The sequence below is a fragment of the Bos javanicus genome, chromosome 1 (assembly GCF_032452875.1).
Source record: "Bos javanicus breed banteng chromosome 1, ARS-OSU_banteng_1.0, whole genome shotgun sequence".
NCBI classification, from domain to species: Eukaryota; Metazoa; Chordata; class Mammalia; order Artiodactyla; family Bovidae; genus Bos; species Bos javanicus.
Genome location: NC_083868.1, coordinates 46,359,806 through 46,380,939, shown reverse-complemented (window position 1 = coordinate 46,380,939; position 21,134 = coordinate 46,359,806). Strand labels below are relative to the sequence as shown.

Sequence of the window (21,134 nt, the reverse complement as noted above, 5' to 3'; positions counted from 1 at the left end):
AAATCCAGCTTGAACATCTGGAAGTTCATGGTTCACATACTGTTGAAGCCCAGCTTGGACAAGTTTGAGCATTACTTTGCTAGCGTGGGAGACGAGTACAATTGTGTGGTAGTTTGAACATTCTTTGGCATTACCTTTCTTTGGGATTGGAATGGAAACTGACCTTTTCCAGTCCTGTGGCCACTGCTGAGTTTTCCAGATTTGCTGACATATTGAGTGTAGCACTTTAACAACATCATCTTTTAGGATGCTGCACTCAAGTTCTGCTGCTGCTGCTGCTAAGTCACTTCAGTCATGTCCGACTCAGTACGACCCCATAGATGGCAGCCCACCAGGCTCTCCATCCCTGGGATTCTCCAGGCAGGAGCACTGGAGTGTGTTACCATTTCCCTCTCCAATGCATGAAAGTAAAAAGTGAAAGTGAAGTCACTCAGTCGTGTCCAACTCTTAGCGACCCCATGGACTGCAGCCTACCAGGCTCCTCCGTCCATGGGATTTTCCAGGTAAGAGTACTGGACTGGGGTGCGATTGCCTTCTCCGCATTCAAGTTCTACCCTCAGTCTATTTAGAAAAATTCATCTAAGTACACCAGGTATTCTCAACAGCTGGTCAGAATTGGTCAGGCTGTCACAGTCCTTCTCTTTCCTTTAGTTCTTTAATTCTATTCAGATCTGTTAATTCATTCCTGAGAAAGTTTCCAACAGATGTGCCACTTTCTTAATATTAGTCAGCAACCTTGCTGGACTTTCCATATCTCTTCTACCACATTTTTAGGGTGAGTTGCTTATACAGAGTGTCCAGGAGAGGCAAATTTCCTACTTTACCCATCCTGACTTCTTGTGGTTGAACTAATAATAAAATTAACACACAACAGATAAACAGGAGAAAAACAAATTTAATTCATGTGCACAGAGTTCTCACATAGAGTTAAGTCCTAAGTAAGAAGTGGCCAAAGCAGACAGCTTTTATATTTTTTAGACAAAGGAACAATAAAAATTAGTAAGGAATTTAAGCAAAGCTTGGGCTTTGAGTAGTAAATTAGTAAAGAAATATCAAAGTCTGCTTATACAAAATTCTCTGCCATGAATTCCCTGTCTCTGGTAATAATGATGTCTTCCTACCTTTGCTACTGTACAGCAATAAAGTATTTATTTCCTTTTATTTCCTGCTTTCAGGGGGACAGACAGGAAGCTCAAAGTAACCTTCTTGCACCTACCAGTTTTCAAGTAAACTGAATTCAAACTAATCCGTATGTTATTGAGGCATAATTTGGAGCAACCTGCCCTGAGCTCCAACTAGCAGCATAAATCAATCATTGTATTTGTTTTCTAGTCAAGTATCGTCTCCTACACAATTCATGGATTGCCTTTTGCCACTCTCCATCAAATGCTGAACTATAGCCTTGGAGTACAAAATGAAGCAGGGCAAAGGCTGACAGAGTTTTGTCAAGAGAATGCACTGGTCATACCAAATGACCTCTTCCAACAACACAAGAGAAGACTCTACACATGGACATCACCGGATGGTCAATATTGAAATCAGATTGGTTATATTCGTTGCAGCCAAAGATGGAGAAGCTCTATACACTCAGCAAAAACAAGACTGGGAGCTGACTGTGGATCAGATCATGAACTCCTTATTGCAAAATTCAGACTTAAATTGAAGAAAGTAGGGAAAACCACTAGGCCATTCAAGTATGACCTAAATTATACAGTGGAAGTGACAAATAGATTCAAAGGATTAGATATGATAGTCAGAGTGCCTGAAGAACTATGGATGGAGGTTCATAACATTGTACAGGAGGCGGTGATGAAAACCATCCACCAGAAAAAGAAATGCAAAAAGGCAAAATAGTTGTCTGAGGAGGCCCTACAAATAGCTGAGAAAAGAAAAGAAGCAAAAGACAAAGGAAAAAAGGAACGATATACCCATCTGAATGCAGAGTTCCAAAGAATAGCAAGGAGAGATAAGAAAACCTTCCTAAGAAACAATGCAAAGACATAGAGGAAAACAATAGAATGGGAAAGACAGATCTCAAGAAAATTAGAGAATGGGAAACACAGATCTCAAGAAAACAACAGAATGGGAAAGACAGATCTCAAGAAAATTAGAGATACCAAGGGAACATTTCATGCAAAGATGGGCTCGATAAAGGACAGAAATGGTATGGACCTAACAGAAGCAGAAGATATTAAGAAGAGGTGGCAAGAATACACAGACGAACTATACAAAAAGATTTAATGACCCAGATAACCATGACGGTGTGATCACTCACCTAGAGTTAGACATCTTGGAGTGTGAAATCAAGTGGGCCTTTGGAAGCATCACTACCAACAAAGCTAGTGGAGGTGATGGAATTCCAGCTGAGCTGTTTCAAATCCTAAAAGACGACACTGTCACGGTGCTGCACTCAATGTGTCAGCAAATTTGGAAAAATGAGCAGTGGTCACAGGACTGCAAAAGGTCAATTTTCATTCCAGTCCCAAAGAAAGGCAATGCGAAAGAATGTCCAAACTACCACACAGTTGCACTCATTTCACTGCTTATTTAACTTACATGCAGAGTACATCATATGAAATAACAGACTGGATGAAGCACAAGCTGGAATCAATCTTGCCCTTATGGCAAGAAGAGAAGAGGAACTAAAGAGCCTCTTGTTGAAGGTGAAAGGAGAGTAAAAAAGCTGGCTTAAAACTCAACATTCAAAAAACTAAGATCATAGCATCCAGTCCTATTACTTCATGGCAAATAGATGGGGAAACAATGGAAACAGTGATTTTCTTTTACTGGGCTCCAAAATCACTGCAGATGGTGACTGCAACCATGAAATTAAGACACATGCTTCTTGGAAGAAAATCTATAAGCAACTTAGACAGCATTTTAAAAAGCAGAGAGATCACTTTGCTGACAAAGGTCTGTATATACAAAGCTATAGTTTTTCCAGTAGTCATGTATGGATGTGAGGGCTGAGCACCGAAGTATTGATGCTTTAGTACTGTGGTGCTGGGGAAGACTCTTTACAGTCCCTTGGACTGTAAGGAGATCACACCAGTCAATCCAAAAGAAAATCAGTCCAGAATATTCATTGGAAGGACTCATGCTGGAACTGAAGCTCCAATACTTTGGCCACCTTATGGAAAGGGCTGACTCAACGGAAAAGACCCAGATGCTGGGACAGATTGATGGCAGGAGGAGAAGGGGACGACAGAGGACGAGATGGTTGGATGGCACGACCGACTCTATGGACATGAGTTTGAGCAAGCTCTGGGGGATAGTGAAGGGCAGGGAAGCCTAGCATGCTGTATTCAATGGCGTTGTAAAGAGTTGGATATCACTGAGCGACTGAACAACAAATCAAATGCTGAAATTATCTAGCATCACAAAGTGTTTAAGCGATCCAGGCATTGGCCCTCCTGGTGGGCCTGGGCAGAGAGGTGCCTTCTCCAGACAAGGTTTTCTTAGCAACCACCGGCGGCCAATCCACCTCTCCACCCCCAATAGGTGGCAGCTGAGCAAAGAACTCCTCCACTCCTGGCAGTCATCATTTCGCAATACTTCGGCGCTTACTTAATAGAGATTTAGTAAACTGAAGAAATCGATGTATGCAAGTGCTTTAGCACGAGTGCTGGCAAAATGAGATTTTAGATTTTACCTGCAGGGTATTCATCTGTGCATCATTAAACTATGAGAAGTAGAGGAGAAAGGAGCCCCCCCGCCCCCCTGCAGTTCACATTTCTTGCAGTAGGACGTGGCTCTTCGAATTACTCAAACCAATTGCCTGCCTGCCTACCTGCTTGACTGTCCTTACCACTTTGCCTACAAAGGCTCGATAGCCTCTAGCGCAATTACTCCGGGAGAAGCGGGCAGCAGCTGGGGAAGTCTAGACTTGTGGCCCAGGCGACGTGACGTCATCACAGAGAGCCGGGGTTAGGGAAAAGAATTGTGGGAGGAGAGTACCTTCCCAGGACCTTATAAGGCCTCTTCCCATAATCCTTTCCTTCTCTTCGCCATCTTTCTTTCTCCCCGGCAGTAGCAGCCATGAAGTAAGCAGGAACCCTGCATCCCAATCCTCTTCCATCTTCGCTCTGAGCGCCTCTCCGGCATCCCAGGCATGGCCTCTCCTAGCCGAAGATACCCGCCATCCCAGCTAATGGGCTTTCACTTTTCGTTACAGGGTCGAGCTGTGCAGTTTCAGCGGGTACAAGATCTACCCAGGACATGGGAGGCGCTACGCCCGGACCGACGGGAAGGTGAACGGCCGCGTGGGCTAAACGTACCGTGTACTTCTAAGGAAAGACCGGTCTCATTCGGTCTAAGCCGGGTCCTTTACCACGTCATTGTTGGTCCCTGAAAAGCTTGAACCGGGACCCTGTGTGCAGTATTTGTCAGAAGCCTCTAAGTGAATCAGTCTTGAGCTTGATCAAGGGTAGATCAGGTCGGAAGTTAGGGGCTTGTATAATTTTAATGTTCCGGTGTAACAGCAGTGGCCCAGAGAGGTATCTGGCTATTTTATGGAAATCAGGTCCATCTCAGGAGGGGCAGGATCCCTCCCACAATTTGACACCCCACCCCTCAGTATGAACGTAGGTTTGCTCCTCTCGGGAAAAGACAGGCCCAAACGCAGAGACGGTTTCTTGCCAGTTCTGTGACACAAGCCTTTTGGTCTGCGTGGATCTCAATTTTGTAAAATGAGAGGATATGACTAGAATATTGACTTACTAATAATTTCAAGCTCAGGCTTCTACTTTGAACTTGTCATGACAGGTTTTCCAGTTTCTTAACGCAAAATGTGAGTCGGCATTCCTTTCCAAGAGGAATCCTCGTCAGATCAACTGGACTGTCCTCTACAGAAGAAAACACAAAAAGGGACAGTCGGTAAGTGAAACGTGCTTTGTTAATGTTGTTCTAAAGTTGCTAAACCTCTTGAGCGTCAGTTGCTGCTTTATAAAACTAATTAAATGAGACGGTATGTGAAAATACTCTATAACTGTTGAGCATCAAACAGTAAAGTGAGAATGATTGATAAAAGGATTGCCTCCTTGTATCTTCAGCTCACAGTAAAAATAGTTATAGTCCATGGGGTCGCAGAGGCAGACACAGTCAGTCAACAGAGTTTAACACAGTATTTTTAAAAAACTCGTGAATGTGACGTTAGGATTAGGATGGCCCTTATCCAAACAGGGGGAGGGGTGGTGGGAGGAATTACAAATGTTGGTGGTGTTGTGGAGAAATTGTAACCCTGCATTGCTGAATGAAGATGGTGCAGGCACTGTGGAAAGTGATTTGGCAGTTTCTCAAAAAGTTAGAGAATTACCATCATATGATCCAGCAGTTCCAGTTCTAGGGCTGTATATATTCGAGAGGATTATAGGCAGGGATTTGAACAGATAAACATGTATGGTGATATTTGTAACTATTATAATGGAAACAATCATATGTCCCATCAGTGGATGAATGGATAATAAAATGTGATGTGTGGGTACTAAGTCACTTCATTTGTGTCTGTTGCTTCAGTCATGTCTGACTCTTTGCAACTCTGTAGACAGTAGCCCACCAGGCTCCTCTGTCCATGGGATTCTCCAGGCATGGATACTGGAATGGGTTTTCGTGACCCACCTCCAGGGGACTTTCCCACTCAGGCATCGAACCTGTGTGTCTCTTAACATCTCCTGCATTGGCAGGCGGGTTGTTTTCTACTAGCCACCTGGGAAGCCCTTATTTAATGGGTGCAGTTGTTGTATTGTGAAAAAATATTTGAGACAGAAATGGTGTTTGCACAACACTGCAAAGGTACCTAATGCCACTGAATTATACACTTAAAAATACTTTAGAATGATCAACTTAAAGTTGTATATATTTTACCACAATAAGAAAAAATATTTTTAAGTGGATTTGAGAAACTATAAATAGGTAAATACTAGCATTTTATCCAGTAAGATTTCATCTTTATAAAGTTTAAAATGAGCATTTGACTAACCACAAATGTGTCCTCTTTTCTCCATATGTCCCATTAAAAATTTTAAGATATTTTGCATATCCCTGCCTTAATAAACAGTTCAAGTATATTTTATTTTTCCTTGGACTTAAAGGCAAGATCTTTCTTCTCATAAGTACTGTATTATAGATTTCTGGTATAGAATCTGCAGCAAATGTTTGAATTATGTTGATACTCCAACATTTCTTAACATTTGGTGGCTTTCCTGTCTTAATCAGTTTTCTAACTTGACTGTTTCTCCTAATGTCAGTATTTTGAGTAAAAACAAATCAGAGTTTGAGGTTAATTTTTTTTCCAAAAGCACATTCTTTATCATGAGCAATCATACTAAAATTGCTTTTAAAGTACTGTTCAGTTAATTTTCTTTAGAGTTTAACTTTGTCTTTTTAAATAAAGTAGTAAATAATCAGGATTAACCAATTTATAATTGGAAAACTTACCTGAATATTGCAGTATTTTATATATAGATGCTTTAAAAATATATTTGTATATCTCATTTCAAATAATTGCATGAATTGTTTTGGGAGGTTTTTTTATTTTTGGCAGTGCTTTGCAACATGTGGAATGTCAGTTTCCCAACCAGGGATTAAACCTGAGCCCCTGGCAGTGAAAGCTCAAAGTCCTAACCACTAGACCACCTGGGAACTCCCTGGTTGAATATTCCTGTGGTCTGAATTGTGTTTCTCCCCAAAATTCCTTGACCTCCAAGGTCAGGAGGTGGGACCTTTGGGAGATGAAACAGTCATGAGGGCAGAGCCACCATGAATGGGATTAGTGCAAAAGGTCCAAGGAAGAGCTCCTTTGTCGCCTTCTGACATTTCATTTCTCTCCCATATTCATGAAGCAAGGCTTCTAAGCATGCTTACCATCTTTTTGTTCTATAGGAAGAAATTCAAAAGAAAAGAACTCGCCGTGCAGTCAAATTCCAAAGGGCCATAACTGGTGCTTCTCTTGCTGATATAATGGCCAAGAGGAATCAGAAACCTGAAGTTAGGAAGGCTCAACGAGAACAAGCTATCAGGTAATAAATGTCACTATGGGCCATTTCAGTTATATGGAATTTAGGTTATGTATGGGTTTACAGAATAGAATCTTAATCTGATGTTATTTTGTGTTGTGATACTTGAATCTTTATAAGGATTGTCAGTTGTAAATGTTTGTGTTTAATAATACAGAAGTTTATACTATAAGTCTAAATGATTTGTTGAAATTCTGTATGCAGTTATAAAGGTACTATACAGTTTCTAATGTTAAGCTGATGTGGTTAATTACATTTGTTATTAAATCCTTTGGATTTATCGTACAAATAACTGCAGATGTTGAAGGAATATGTTATTTCTACTTTCCGCAAACACTGCTGCTGCTAAGTCGCTTCAGTCGTGTCCGACTCTGTGCGACCCCATAGACAGCAGCCCACCAGGCTCCCCCGTCCCTGGGATTCTCCAGGCAAGAACACTGGAGTGGATTGCCGTTTCCTTCTCCAATGCAGGAAAGTGAAAAGTGAAAGTGAAGTCGCTCAGTCGTGTCCGACTCCTAGCGACCCCATGGACTGCAGCCTACCAGGCTCCTCCGTCCATGGGATTTTCCAGGCAAGAGTACTGGAGTGGGGTGCCATTGCCTTCTCTGTCCCCAAACACTAGCCTTTTGTTAATAAGCTGTACCCTTAAGGGGTAAAGTGCTTTTTGCTTGTTATCAGTTCAGTTCAGTTCAGTCTCGTCCAACTCTGTGACCCCATGAATTGCAGCACGCCGGGCCTCCCTGTCCATCACCAACTCCCAGAGTTCACTCAAACTCACGTCTTTCAAGTTGGTGATGCCATCCAGCCATCTCATCCTCTGTTGTCCCCTTTTCCTCCTGCCCCCAATCCCTCCCAGCATCAGAGTCTTTTCCAGTGAGTCAACTCTTCGCATGAGGTGGCCAAAGTACTGGAGTTTCAGCTTTAGCATCACTCCTTTAGAATGGACTGGTTGGATCTACTTGCAGTCAAAAAAAGTGCTTTTTGCTTGTTATAGCCTTTTGTTAATAAGCTGTACCCTTAAGGAGTAAAGTGCTTTTTGCTTGTTTTTAACTCCGCAGGGCTGCCAAGGAAGCAAAAAAGGCTAAGCAAGCATCTAAAAAGACAGCAATGGCTGCTGCAAAGGTAATTGTCAGATTGTCTAAGATTTCTCATTTAGAGCAACAGGAGGATTTATTTTTAGCCCAAATTGTGGTAAATTAAAAATTTTTTAAGGAATTTAGTGTAAGGCTTTAATGAAAATGATGTCCATGATTGGTTTTTAGGTGAGTGATTCAGGACTCCAAAGAGGTCCTTTGCTAGAGCCTTAAATGTGTCTGTAAGTGTTATATAGAAATGAGAGAAAGGCAGAGTTTATTTTGAAATACTTCTAGGTTTTCAGTAAAAATTTTCTGTAATTTTTTAGAATGTAGTCAGTTTTTCAGTGCTAAACCATTTAGATAACCATAGTAAAAATTTCAAAACCGGGAAATTAGCATTGGACCTTTTTCTGTTCTTAGTATATAATTGAGGATCCCCCACTGCGTCTAGTTGTATCTCAGTTACTTCAGTCTTCCTCTTTGGCTTACATTTATATTTCATATAAAGGTAGAATTTTAACTTGAGGGGAGTTCTTTATATTAGGAACACAAATAATTAGGAACGCAATCTAGGATACAAACAATATGGGCATAAGAGCAGTGATTGAAAGAAAAGAAAAACTCAAATGGAATAATGCCACATAACACGTTCTCTTTTTACAGGCTCCCACAAAGGCAGCACCTAAGCAAAAGATTGTGAAGCCTGTGAAGGTTTCTGCTCCTCGAGTTGGTGGAAAACGCTAAGTCGGCAGATTGGATTTTTGAATAAAGATCTGACTATAACTAGATTGTGGTGGAATTTTTACTCTTAAAGCAGGCATGTTTGGCCTACACAGTAATAGTAGTTAAGAATTTAAGAGCTAAGTATTCTTTCAAGAGTTCATTTCTCAGGAATAATGCCTCCTACTACTCCTAATACAAGTCTCTTAAATGGAGAGATGTTAAATATTCATCTTTAAATAAGATCTGTATGGTTAAATGCAGTTCTTACTCACCTGAGGCTGTAAGGACACGTTATGTTGCATTATGTAGATTTTAGACTGCCTTTTGTTGTATAGATTGTAGTCCAGGTTGATTGCTAAAAGATGTGGGTTTTTTTTTTTTTTTTTTCCTGTCACTTCTGTTTGCAAAAAGTAAGCGTTTTTAATGGGCTGTTTTCTTGTTAAACTACCCTTTTCCATGATAGACACATTTCATTATTGGGGATGCCTTTGGTTCTCTAGTATCTCACCTTTTAACCATTAGCTTATAGCTGAGCTAAAACTACTTAAAACTCACCTGTATTATCTGCTCTCGCTTCCAGAAAATAAGCTTAAATGAAGACTACACTTTTGGAGGGAGGAAGGGTCTGTGGTGTGATGCTTGTGGCACCTTAGTTCCCAACGAGGGATCAAATCCCAGGCCCATAGCATTGAATTTGCTGCTGGACTGCCATGGAATTCCCTAAGGATGCAACCTCTTGAGTATTAGAAAAAATTGTTCTTGAGCTGGGAGTCTGACAGAGCTGTCCTTAAAATTGCAAAAATGTCTCGATGTTCAGGTTACAAGTCACTATATTATGTAATTGTTATATGAAAAAAATAGTAATCATAATTGGTGTTAAGAGGCTTGCACATCTATGAAAATTAGATCATCCAATGTACCAGCACTCCACACCACCAAGTTGCAAGGATACAACAAGAAATAAGCTATATCCTCTTGAGAAATGTGATTTTATATATAGGAATAGTTAAATTTTTTTTTTTGTGGCTGCACCCTGTGGCATGTGGGATCTTAGCTTCCTGACCAGGAATGGAACCCACACTCCCAGCATTGGAAGGCTGAGTCTTAACCACTTGACTCCTGAGGAAGTCCCTACTGTAATTTTTTTTTTTTAATGAAATTTTAAGAAAAAAGGTCAATCAAAATACTCAACATGAATACAGAGGTACATGTTCTTTTGAACACAATAAAATGTCCCCTTAAAGCACTGCTTTTCTCGTCTTAAATGTCTAAAATGGAACTGCCCTATTCTGATTATCTTTCAGTCAGGAATAGCTTGAAGTTTAGGAAGATATAAACACTAAATGAAACTGTCACTCAGTCGTGGGAACCCCATCGACTATGGCTTGCCAGGGTCCTCTGTCTATGGAATTCTCCAGGCAAGAATACTGGAGTGGGTTACCATTTCCTTCTCCAGAGGCTCTTCCCGACCCAGAGATCCAACATGGGTCTTTCTGGTATTGCAGGCAAGTTCTCTACCATCTGAGCCACCAGGGAAACCCAAAATACTAAACACCTGTTCTCATAGGACAGGAAGTTTTAGCTTTTCTCAGTAAGACCACTGGACCAGTTGTATAACATTTTATTAAAACCTTTCTCTTTTGGCTCAAAGGCACAAGAGAATCTCCGGTTGTGTTTGGCATGAGAGGTAATTTCTATTTCTAACTTAGCTTCTCTTGGCCGTCCAGAAATTGTTTACTTAACATTTTAATCTATTTACATCAGTTTTAAAAGACGTATATTTCACACTGAAGCATTGAAACATACACATCCCATGGAGAGTGGATTTGGACATCAGTTCTGGGGACGGATGTATCTCCACCTTCTCACACCTCCCTCCCCTAGCTGTGGTCTGAAATGAGTGGCCCTAAGTAAACCCCAGGCCTGGTAGTTGTATTTTTCCTCGGACTGGGAGCTCACTTAGCTACAGCCAGAATATTGAAGTGCCTTAAGTATGCCGTTTGTTAATTGCTGCAGTCCCCACTGGCAAGTGCCTTGGAGACCTAGTATACCCCGCTTTCTGAGCCCACTGCTTTCATCTGCAGTCGGCCCTCACCTGTCTCCGCAGGGCTCAGCGCCTCAATCAGCGACTGCAGACCTAGGCAGGGTCAGCTTTCAGGCTCCAGTAAAGCACCTAAGTGCCAGACCCCGGATGGTTTGGAATGTCGTAGGCCTGAGTCTCCTAACTGCTAGGCAGACTCAGTCCACGGAGAGGTGACCAGGGCGACCCCTCCCGTCTACCAGTGAAAAATCTGACATAGGACCTACATCTCACCTTGGAAAGTGCAGTTCGAATCGCCGTGGCCTTTGGTGCATTCAGTATATGTTGGGTGTAAAACCGAGTGTTTTTCTTCCCCAAACTAAAAAAAAAACAGTGCTAGCTCATCTTCACCGCTCCTTGCCAACATGATTGACTTAATGGGTAAATTGTCACTACGTAAGCTGATCACTGCAGAATTATCCACGGGTAGTTTGGAACCAGCAGTATCTTAGAAACTACAGTAACTCCTACCACGGATGGATTTAAGTTTTCTAACACTTGACAGGAAAACTACATTTCCACGTGAAAGGACTTTCTTTGGTCTTATATTCAGGGGCTGTAGACCTCAATATTTTGTGTTTTATGTTTTTGGTTGTCTCAAAACGCAGACGGAGAAGATTCCATTGCACCTTGGGGTATCAGACAGGGTTAACTGCCCAGCAGCTCCTACACGTGCTCAGAGCAAGGGAAAGAAGGGGGAAATAAAAAAAGGGAAACTGCCAGGACTTAATATGTCTGCTCAAACTCTCTTGGCTCTTCCAGGCAGGGCCTACCCGCTTCCAAAATGTCCGCCCGCAGTCCTGACGTCACTCAGTTGGCTAGATCAAGCCAGAAAGCCATGGCGCTCCAATCAGGGCTCAGCTCCCTCACCCACTGCCCTTGATTTGCGTCACTTCCGGTGGTGCAGCAGCCATTTTGTCAGTCGCCAGCGGATACCGCGCGCTGGAGAAGTGCAGTTCCTCCTGGTTACCAACTCGTCCGTTCTCACTCTGCGCTGCGGGCGCCGTCGAAGAGCACTCACTGTAGACACAACCGGTCCTTCCCATAGTACCGCCGCTGCTGTTGCATCCGCCCGGAGCTAGTGCTCTGTCTTCCTTCCCTGCCACTGACAGGCGCCTTCAGGGAGCCGCCGTCAGCGATGTCAAGCGAAGAGAGCTACCAGGCCATCCTGCGCTACCTGACGAACGAGTGCGAGCCGTACGCGCCAGGCACCGAGGGCAATGTCAAGCGTAAAATTCGCAAGGCGGCCGCTTGCTACGTGGTGCGGGACGGGACCTTGTACTACCAGCGGCGGCAACGGCACCGCAAGACGTTCGCCGAGCTGGAGGTGGTGCTGCAGCCCGAGCGGCGCCGGGGGCTCATCGAGGCTGCGCACCTGGGCCCAGGCGGCACTCACCACACCCAGCATCAGACCTGGCACGACTTGTCCAAGACGTATTGGTGGCGAGGTACGACCTCGCCCGCGGCGAGAGGGAGGGCGGGCTGGCGCCTCGGTCCCAGGCAAGGCCCGCAGGCGACGGCAGGCCCGTCTTGCATCCGCGAGTGTGAGGTTCCCCGCAGCCTCCCCCCGGACTCCACTATCCTATCTAGCCTAACCTGTGCCCGGCGGCTAAGCGCCCGCCAGGCATAGCCCAGAGGGTGGGGGACGCGAAAGGAGCCGCACTTCCCACAGGAAGGAGGCCGGGGAAGCTGGGGGCGGGCCCTGGCCTGGGTGGGGCGAAGGGGGCTTCCCCGGGGGCCGGACCAGCCGCGGGGAGGGGCCGGGACGCGCGGGCTGCCTTGGGCCCGCCTCCTTCGGCCGCGCGGGATGGGGCGGCTCCTTCTTAGCAGAAGCTTCTGGGCGGCGGTTGCGGATGCTGCGCTTTAAACTCTGGTTTACGCTGGTGGTTTGGGGGTAGCACGGTCCGCCCCCAGCCCAGCCGCTTTCTGCGATGCCTTCCCCTAGCTTGTCGGCCAGTGAACTTGAGGTTTTGCGGACCTACTTACCAGGGTTCATGATTGTGCTATACCGCGGCGTGAAGAAGGAATCATGCAATTGTGTGCAGCAGTGATTTCGAGTGACTGTTGAACCAATCATTTGAGCCTAGTTTTTAGGATAGGAATGTAATAGATGCTCTCAATTCTGGATATTTTAATGTCCTTCTCTCTGATATTGTGAAGAGCGCTTTGGAAACTGAGGCACTACGTCAACCCAGAAAAGATGCGGTTTCTGTGATTGTTCTGGTCCGGGGGAGTGTGGCTTTAAGTTTAATTCCTTGGGAGCCAGGTTAGGAAAGGAGAGAAACGACCGTTGGTTGGTTGTTTTTTACCGCCCTCTCCAAAAAGTTGATGAGTATTCAGACTGTTTGGTTATCATTAATAAAAGTTTGCAGGCCTATAGAAGAGGTTTTGTTAGGAAGGATTCCGTATGGCTCTACAGAAATTAATTTACCGTAACTTACCTGTGAGTTAGGAAGTTCGACTACTGAATAGTTTCTCGAAGTTCTTTTCAGTTTATGAAATTTGTTAAATATTTCGTTTTGCTGCTTTCGTGTTTTCAAGAACAGTCCAGCTATATGTTCTAAAATGCTTTCCCTTAATTTATATTACATTTTAAACCAATATCTAAATTGAGTTCCTGTAAAGAGACACAACTGTGAAGGAATAATAAGTAAATGCTGCAGTTTGTTAAGATTGATTTGTTTAGAGATAGAACAAAGGTCTCAGGTTTAATATTTTTATGGCATGTTAACCTAAGTACAGCTGAAGAAAATACAGGTCAAGTTTTTACATGCAAGTATAGTGCTGAGCACTTATCTTCACATATTTGTGTATATGTGTTCAGTTGTGTCCGACTCGTTCTGACCCCATGGACTGTACCCGCTAGGCTGCTCTGTCCATGCAATTTTTCAGGCAAGATTTCTGGAGTGTGTTGTCATTCTCTTTTCCAGGGGATCCTCCCAACCCAGAGATCCAGCCGGTTTCTCTTGCCTCCCCTGCATTGGCAGGCGGATTCTTTACTTTTGCGCCACCTGGGAAGCCCTGTCACCTATTAAGCTTCATCAGACCATGTAAATTGGAAACATTTATGTCTCTGTATTGCAAATGGGAAAATCAAAAGCACTAGGAGCTGACCTTTGGGATTTCAGACTTTACTATTATATAATGCTAAATGGAGTTTAATGTTCAGAATTTTCCTTCCCTAAATTGATTATCTGTGAGTGATAGCTAATCCAGTATTTTGGTTTTTTTAGTATGCAGTGTCTTAAAAGACAAAAACTCCTGAGACTGTGTTTATGTTCGTTTTTTTAAAATAAGAAATACATTGACGGTTGTGTAGAATTTTGAAGTCCTTGAATGTCCAGACAGCTGTTCTCTTAAGTTTTGTACTAAACTGCAGAACTCAGAGGCTCTGAGATCCTTTAAGACAATCCCCAAAGTCAAAATTATATTCATAATACTAAGGTATCATTTTCCTTTTCACTCATTCTCTCAGGAGTGTACAGTGGAGTTCTCCAAAGACTATATCACATGTGCTTTATGGCATTATATTGAATGCATATATGATCGTGTCTTTTGTTAAACGACACATTAAAAAGGCAAAACTATAAAGTAGCACTGCTTTTCTCACTAATTTTTTTATGTTTTGGTAAATAGTATTTTTCATATAAATGCTATTTTTGTTAACATGTAATGAGTTTATCATACTATTTTATCTCATTGTTTTTTTTTTCTTATTAATATGAGAATTCATAGTCAGTAAGTATCAGAAGAGTTTGCTTTTGATTATTAGCTATTCATTTTGATGTTTCCTACATGAACACTTTGCTTGTTTATTTGTTTACTATAAGTCTATTAAAATTAACAACACTAGGGACTTCCATGATAGTCCAGCGGTTCTCTGCTTAGGGAACTAAGATCCAGCATGCCCCTCAGGGCAGCTAAAAAGAAAAAAGAAATTAACAAAACTATATATAGAGAAAAATAAACATCCTTAGACCTGGAACTAATATTGATAAAACAGACATTTTTAATTATTAGTTTTTAATGTGTCATACACTGCAAATGGACTCTCAGATTTATATTCTAAGTCCTGTAGACTGTCTGGGCTAATAAGATTTGGAATGAATGACAGAGACGACAACCATTCAATATCACAGTAATCCAAGTCTATACCCCAACCAGTAACGCTGAAGAAGCTGAAGTTGAACAGTTCTATGAAGACCTACAAGACATTTTAGAACTAACACCCCAAAAAAGATATCCTTTTCATTATAGGGGACTGGAATGCAAAAGTATAAAGTCAAGAAACACCTGGAGTAACAGGCAAATTTGGCCTTGGAATACGGAATGAAGCAGGGCAAAGACTAATTTTGCCAAGTTTTGCCAAGAAAATGCACTGGTCATAGCAAACACCATCTTCCAACAAAACTAGAGAAGACTCTACACATGGACATCACCAGATGGTCAACACCGAAATCAGATTGATTATATTCTTTGCAGCCAAAGATGGAGAAGCTCTATACAGTCAACAAAAACAAGACCAGGAGCTGACTGTGGCTCAGATCATGAACTCCTTATTGCCAAATTCAGACTGAAATTGAAGAAAGTGGGGAAAACCACTAGACCATTCAGGTATGACCTAAATCAAATCCCTTAAGATTATACAGTGGAAGTGAGAAATAGATTTAAGGGTCTAGATCTGACAGAGTGCCTGATGAACTATGGACAGAGGTTCGTGACATTGTACAGGAGACAGGGATCAAGACCATCCCCATGGAAAAGAAATGCAAAAAAGCAAAATGGCTGTCTGGGGAGGCCTTACAAATAGCTGTGAAAAGAAGAGAAGCAAAAAGCAAAGGAGAAAAGGAAAGATATGAGCATCTGAATGCAGAGTTCCAAAGAATAGCAAGACGAGATAAGAAAGCCTTCCTCAGCGATCAATGCAAAGAAATAGAGGAAAACAAAGGAATGGGAAAGACTAGAGATCTCTTCAAGAAAATTAGAGCTACCAAGGGAACATTTCAGGCAAAGATGGGCTCCATAAAGGACAGAAATGGTATGGACCTAACAGAAGCAGAAGATATTAAGAAGAGGTGGCAAGAGTACACAGAAGAACTGTACAAAAAAGATCCTCATGACCCAGATAATCACGATGGTGTGATCACTGACCTAGAGCCAGACATCCTGGAATGTGAAGTCAAGTGGGCCTTAGAAAGCATCACTACGAACAAAGCTAGTAGAGGTAATGGAATTGCAGTTGAGCTATTTCCAATCCTAAAAGATGATGCTGTGAAAGTGCTGCACTCAATATGCCAGCAAATTTGGAAAACTCAGCAGTGGCCACAGGACTGGTAAAGGTCAGTTTTCATTCCAATCTCTGTCCCAAAGAAAGGCAATGCCTAAGAATGCTCAAACTACCGCACAGTTGCACTCATCTCACATGCTAGTAAAGTAATGCTCAAAATTCTCCAAGCCAGGCTTCAGCAATACGTGAACCGTGAACTTCCAGATGTTCAAGCTGGTTTTAGAAAAGGCAAAGGAGCCAGAGACCAAATTGCCAACATCCACTGGATCACGGAAAAAGCAAGAGAGTTCCAGAAAAACATCTATTTGTGCTTTATTGACTATGCCAAAGCCTTTGACTGTGTGGATCACAATAAACTGTGGAAAATTCTGAAAGAGATGGGAATACCAGACCACCTGACCTGCCTCTTGAGAAATTTGTATGCAGGTCAGGAAGCAACAGTTAGAACTGGACATAGAACAACAGACTTGTTCAAAATAGGAAAAGGAGTACGTCAAGGCTGTATATTGTCACCCTGCTATTTAACTTATATGCAGAGTATATCATGAGAAATGCTGGGCTGGATGAAGCACAAGCTAGAATCAAGATTGCTGGGAGAAATATCAATAACCTCAGATATGCAGATGACACCACCCTTATGGCAGAAAGTGAAGAGGAACTAAAAAGCCTCTCGATGAATGAAAGTGTAGAGTGAAAAAGTTGGCCTAAAGCTCAACATTCAGAAAACGAAGATCATGGCATCTGGTCCCATCACTTCATGGGAAATAGATGGGGAAACAGTGTCAGACTTTATTTTTTTGAGCTCCAGAATCACTACAGATGGTGATTGCAGCCATGAAATTAAAAGACGCTTACTCCTTGAAAGAAAAGTTATGACCAACCTAGATAGCATATTGAAAAGCCAGAGACATTACTTTGCCAACAAAGGTTCGTCTAGTCAAGGCTATGGTTTTTCCAGTGGTCATATATGGATGTGGGAGTTGGACTGTGAAGAAGGCTGAGCGCCGAAGAATTGATGCTTTTGAACTGTGGTGTTGGAGAAGACTCTTGAGAGTCCCTTGGACTGCAAGGAGATCCAACCAGTCCATTCTGAAGGAGATCAGCCCTGGGATTTCTTTGGAAGGAATGATGCTAAAGCTGAAACTCCAGTACTTTGGCCACCTCATTCGAAGAGTTGACTCATTGGAAAAGACTCTGATGCTGGGAGGGATTGGGGGCAGGAGAAGGGGACGACAGAGGATGAGATGGCTGGATGGCATCACTGACTCAATGGATGTGAGTCTGAGTGAACTCTGGGAGTTGGTGATGGACAGGGAGGCCTGGCGCGCTGCAATTCATGTGGTCGCAAATAGTCAGACATGACTGAGCGACTGAACTGAACTGAACTGAATAAGATTTGATCAGTGTAGATGCCAAGAAGAAAACTATTTCACAGTCAAGGATAGTTTACTGGAATTCATTAATTATGCTGGTTTTTCCAGAATGCTGCCCTCATAAACACTGCCATTATAACCTGGTACTTGGGCCAGTTTGTAGCAACTTCAGTTGTTTAGCACAGTGAAAAACTCTGACTGAATGTCTAATGTTGACATATAGCAAATTTATTTAAGAATGTAAAATGTTAATAGATATAATTGTCTTCTCACCCCTTTATTTTATCCTGTATTGTAATCGTATGCTGGAGTTTCAAAATAAATGACTCCCCTGACTGTCAAATGCTGACTCATGGGGATCTACAGTTAATGCAGAATGTGAAGAAAAAAATTGAATTAGTAGAAAAAAAGATTAAGCTAGCAAAATCATGTAATAGGTTAAATTAGCTATAGGCAGAGCTTCCTACCCAAAGAACTGACTTGTTCTATGAGGATAAATCAATGCTGCCATTATCTAATCTAGAAAAAGAGGGTGTAATCCTTGAAAACCCATCAAGAACTGGGTCTAGGTAAATACAGCTGTAACTGTTTTGTAACTTTGAAGAAAAAAACAAACAAACCTGAGTGACTAATACAGGAAGGAGCTAGAAATAGGAGCCAGTACTCTGGGCCTCACCACTGATGGGGAGGGGAGAGGTTCTTGAACAGTTGACAGGAGCAGATTGTTCATTCTGGTAGATTTCTAGAGCAGTGGTCCTCAACCCTGCACAATTTTGCCTCCTAAAGAACATCTATGTCCAGAGAATTTGGGTTGTGGTAACTGGTGGTGGTGTTTGTGGGGTGGCTATTGACTGACCTCTGGTTGGGTAGAGGCAGGGATGCTCCTAAACATTTCACAGTATGCAGGACAGGACAGCCTACTTAACTTCTCCCTGCCCCCCATCAAGAAGCATCTGGCCCAAAATGTCTACACTGTTGAGACTGAGAACAACTGAGATTGAGTGAGAAACTGTTCTTCAGGTTGTTTTATCAGAGGTCATTTACCCACTGGGCTCAGTAAAGAACCTCTTAATGCTCATCTGGTATTTTATGTAGAGATTTTCAAGGTACCAGAAAAGTTGACCTTTGAGCACTTTCTAACACTTATGTAGTAGTAGTAGTTACCTTATATCAGACACTGTTCAAAGTGACTTAGAAATATTAGTATTTTATCACTGTAACATTCTGTGAGGTAAGTGCTCTTATCCCCGTTTTGCATATGGTGATTAACACACAGGCACAGAGAGGTTAGTAACTTGGAACATGGTCAAAAAGCTGGTCAGTGGATTCTAATTTTCCTGCATTAAGTAGTTTTCTGCCCCTTGTAATTACCCAGTCTCAAAATGAAAATACTCAAATATATTAATGTCTCTTCAGTGATTAATTTGAGTCAGATTCTTTCAGCTTAATCAGCTCTAGGCAAGCTCCAGAGATCAAGTTCCTGAATCTGTAAGGCTGGATTTGAAATGATCCCATCAGAACACCAACACTTGAGTTAAAGGACCTGTGAAACAGGATTATTTCTTTGGACAACTGACCCACTCTAATATAGTAATTAATCATTTTTTGTGTGTGTGGAACTTCTCCTTGTATTTTTCATTCTTCTTTAATTTTTATCTTGGCTGCACTGGGTCTTCTTGTGGTGTGTGGGCTCTCTAATTGTGGAGCGCCGCCTTCGTTCCCTGGCAGCTGTGGAATCTCAGTTCCACAGCCAGGGATCTAACCTGATTCCCCTTCTTTGGAAGACAGATTCTCAACCACTGGACCACCAGGGAAGCCCCAGTAGTTTTCTTTTGTTCATATGCTTTCTCTGTAATTTCTCCAGTGGTTTGAACTCAACTGGTTTTAGTTTGATTAATGTCTGCTGTATGCAGAATATGCTGAACTGTGTAGCATTGTAAAATTTTTTAGAAATACAACCAAAGTTAATTAGAAGAAAGCTGTTTCTTCTTGTCATCTTTATTTTGGACTTGGAAATTTCCAGAGCAGCTCTTTATTTACTAGTATGGTTCTTACTTAGAAATATATATATATATTCTCTTAGCTGTTTCTTCTCCCACTCACATACCCATGTGTTCTTTTACCACTCTAAGCTTTTGTAAGTGTACAGTTCAGTGACATTAAATGCACACTGTTCACATTGTTGTGCAGCCATCATAGCCACTCATCCTCAGAAATGTTTCATTTCAACCCATTTATTATCAATCTGTTAAAACTTGCTTGCTATAGCTAATACAGGTGTAGATTTATTATTGACTTTAATATTTTCAGAAACTAGACTATAAGAACTCTGTTCTTCTCTTATTTGTTCACATATAAATACCTTTCTTATAAAAGTTGATATAACTCTAATATTTCTTGATATATTCTGGGTGGGGGGTGGTGAACAAATAAATTGGGCAGATTTCTATGTTAACAGGTTACTGTAGAACTCAGCTTCTAATATGATGAAATTCATTTGTATAGCTATAAAATCAGTATAATTTTCTGAATTTATTCTTCCAGTGTATACTTTTCTTTTTTTTAGTAAGTGTGGGAAACATATTTACTAAATTTCTCAAATACAGTTTGAGAAATTTACTCAACTACTATGTGAAAGTTGAAATTCAAGGAACTTAGTATAATTTGTCATTTTGAAACTCTTTTCAGGAATTTACAATATAAGGCTTCCCTGGTGGCTCAGCTGGTACAGAATCTGTGTGCAATGCAGGAGACCTGGGTTTGATCTCTGGTTTAGGAAGATCCCCTGGAGAAGGGAAAGGCTATCCACTCCAGTATTCTGGCCTGGAGAATTCCATGGACTGTATAGTCCATGGGGTCACAAAGAATCAGACACAACTGAGTGACTTCCACTTTTCACTTTCTGTATCATTTTAGGTAACAAATCTTTTCATTTGCGTTTTACTTGGGGTTTATGGGAGAAGTTTCTGCCATAGGGATGGATAAATAGCATCCTGGCTCAATGTTTCAGGGTACATAGCATGTCCTGAAAACCACATGGCTTCTCGGGGCAGACTTACATAGTTTACTAGAGGTGACTTAACTTTTAGGGCTTCATTTTCCTTGTATGTAGAATGACAAGTAATTGGTGGTCCTCCCTTACAAGTATGATGGAGAGGGTATGTATGCATGTAAAGTATTCCTCCCTGCTTCCTACTCTTCCCTGAACCCCCCAGCGTGCTGAGTTGGAAATTGAAATTTAAAATAGGGTTTTGTGAATGGTTTGTGTATAATCAACTTTTGTTAGATTGTGTATTGTTGTTCAGTTGCTCAGTCATGTCCCTCTCTTTGCAACCCCATGGACTGCAGCACGCCAGGCTTCCCTGTCCTTCACAATCTCCTGGAGCCTGCTCAAACTCATGTCCATCGAGTCAGTGATGCCATCCAACCATCTCATCCTCTGTCATCTCCTTCTCCTCCTGCCTTCAATCTTTTCCAGCATCAGTGTCTTTTCCTATGAGTCGGCTCTTTGCATCAGGTGGCCAACATATTGAAGCTTTAGCATCAGTCCTTCCAATGAGTATTCAGGATTGATTTCCTTTA

General features: G+C 42.0%; 3 protein-coding genes across 4 annotated transcripts in view; 2 read left to right on the top strand and 1 right to left on the bottom strand.

Annotated features, from left to right (window-relative positions):
* The window catches only part of CEP97 (centrosomal protein 97), a 35,315-nt gene extending 31,434 nt beyond the window's left edge, over window positions 1-3,881 (bottom strand). Inside the window, exon 1 of the mRNA XM_061426844.1 lies at window positions 3,791-3,881. The gene's annotated coding sequence lies outside the window, so the exon portion shown is untranslated. The remainder of the gene's footprint in view (window positions 1-3,790) is intronic.
* A 67-nt stretch (window positions 3,882-3,948) lies between these two features.
* RPL24 (ribosomal protein L24) lies at window positions 3,949-8,875 on the top strand. Its single transcript, XM_061426989.1, has 6 exons — window positions 3,949-4,043; window positions 4,175-4,250; window positions 4,765-4,875; window positions 6,880-7,016; window positions 8,072-8,135; window positions 8,753-8,875. Exons 1-6 carry the CDS (start codon window positions 4,039-4,041, stop codon window positions 8,831-8,833), a joined length of 474 nt encoding a protein of 157 aa, XP_061282973.1. The 5' UTR covers window positions 3,949-4,038; the 3' UTR covers window positions 8,834-8,875.
* An 84-nt stretch (window positions 8,876-8,959) lies between these two features.
* Window positions 8,960-21,134, top strand: part of ZBTB11 (zinc finger and BTB domain containing 11) — a 35,355-nt gene continuing 23,180 nt past the window's right edge. For both annotated transcript variants that reach the window (XM_061426750.1, XM_061426740.1), the window contains exon 1: window positions 8,960-12,340. In XM_061426750.1, the coding sequence (XP_061282734.1) occupies window positions 12,031-12,340 (310 nt within the window). In that variant the 5' untranslated portion in view covers window positions 8,960-12,030. The remainder of the gene's footprint in view (window positions 12,341-21,134) is intronic.

Excerpts from the sequence above, each read along its gene's own strand:
- RPL24 (XM_061426989.1), top strand. Across the intron at positions 4,251-4,764 it reads ACGCCCGGACCGACGGGAAG|GTTTTCCAGTTTCTTAACGC; the intron begins GTGAACGGCCGC and ends TTGTCATGACAG. Across the intron at positions 7,017-8,071 it reads CAACGAGAACAAGCTATCAG|GGCTGCCAAGGAAGCAAAAA; the intron begins GTAATAAATGTC and ends TTAACTCCGCAG.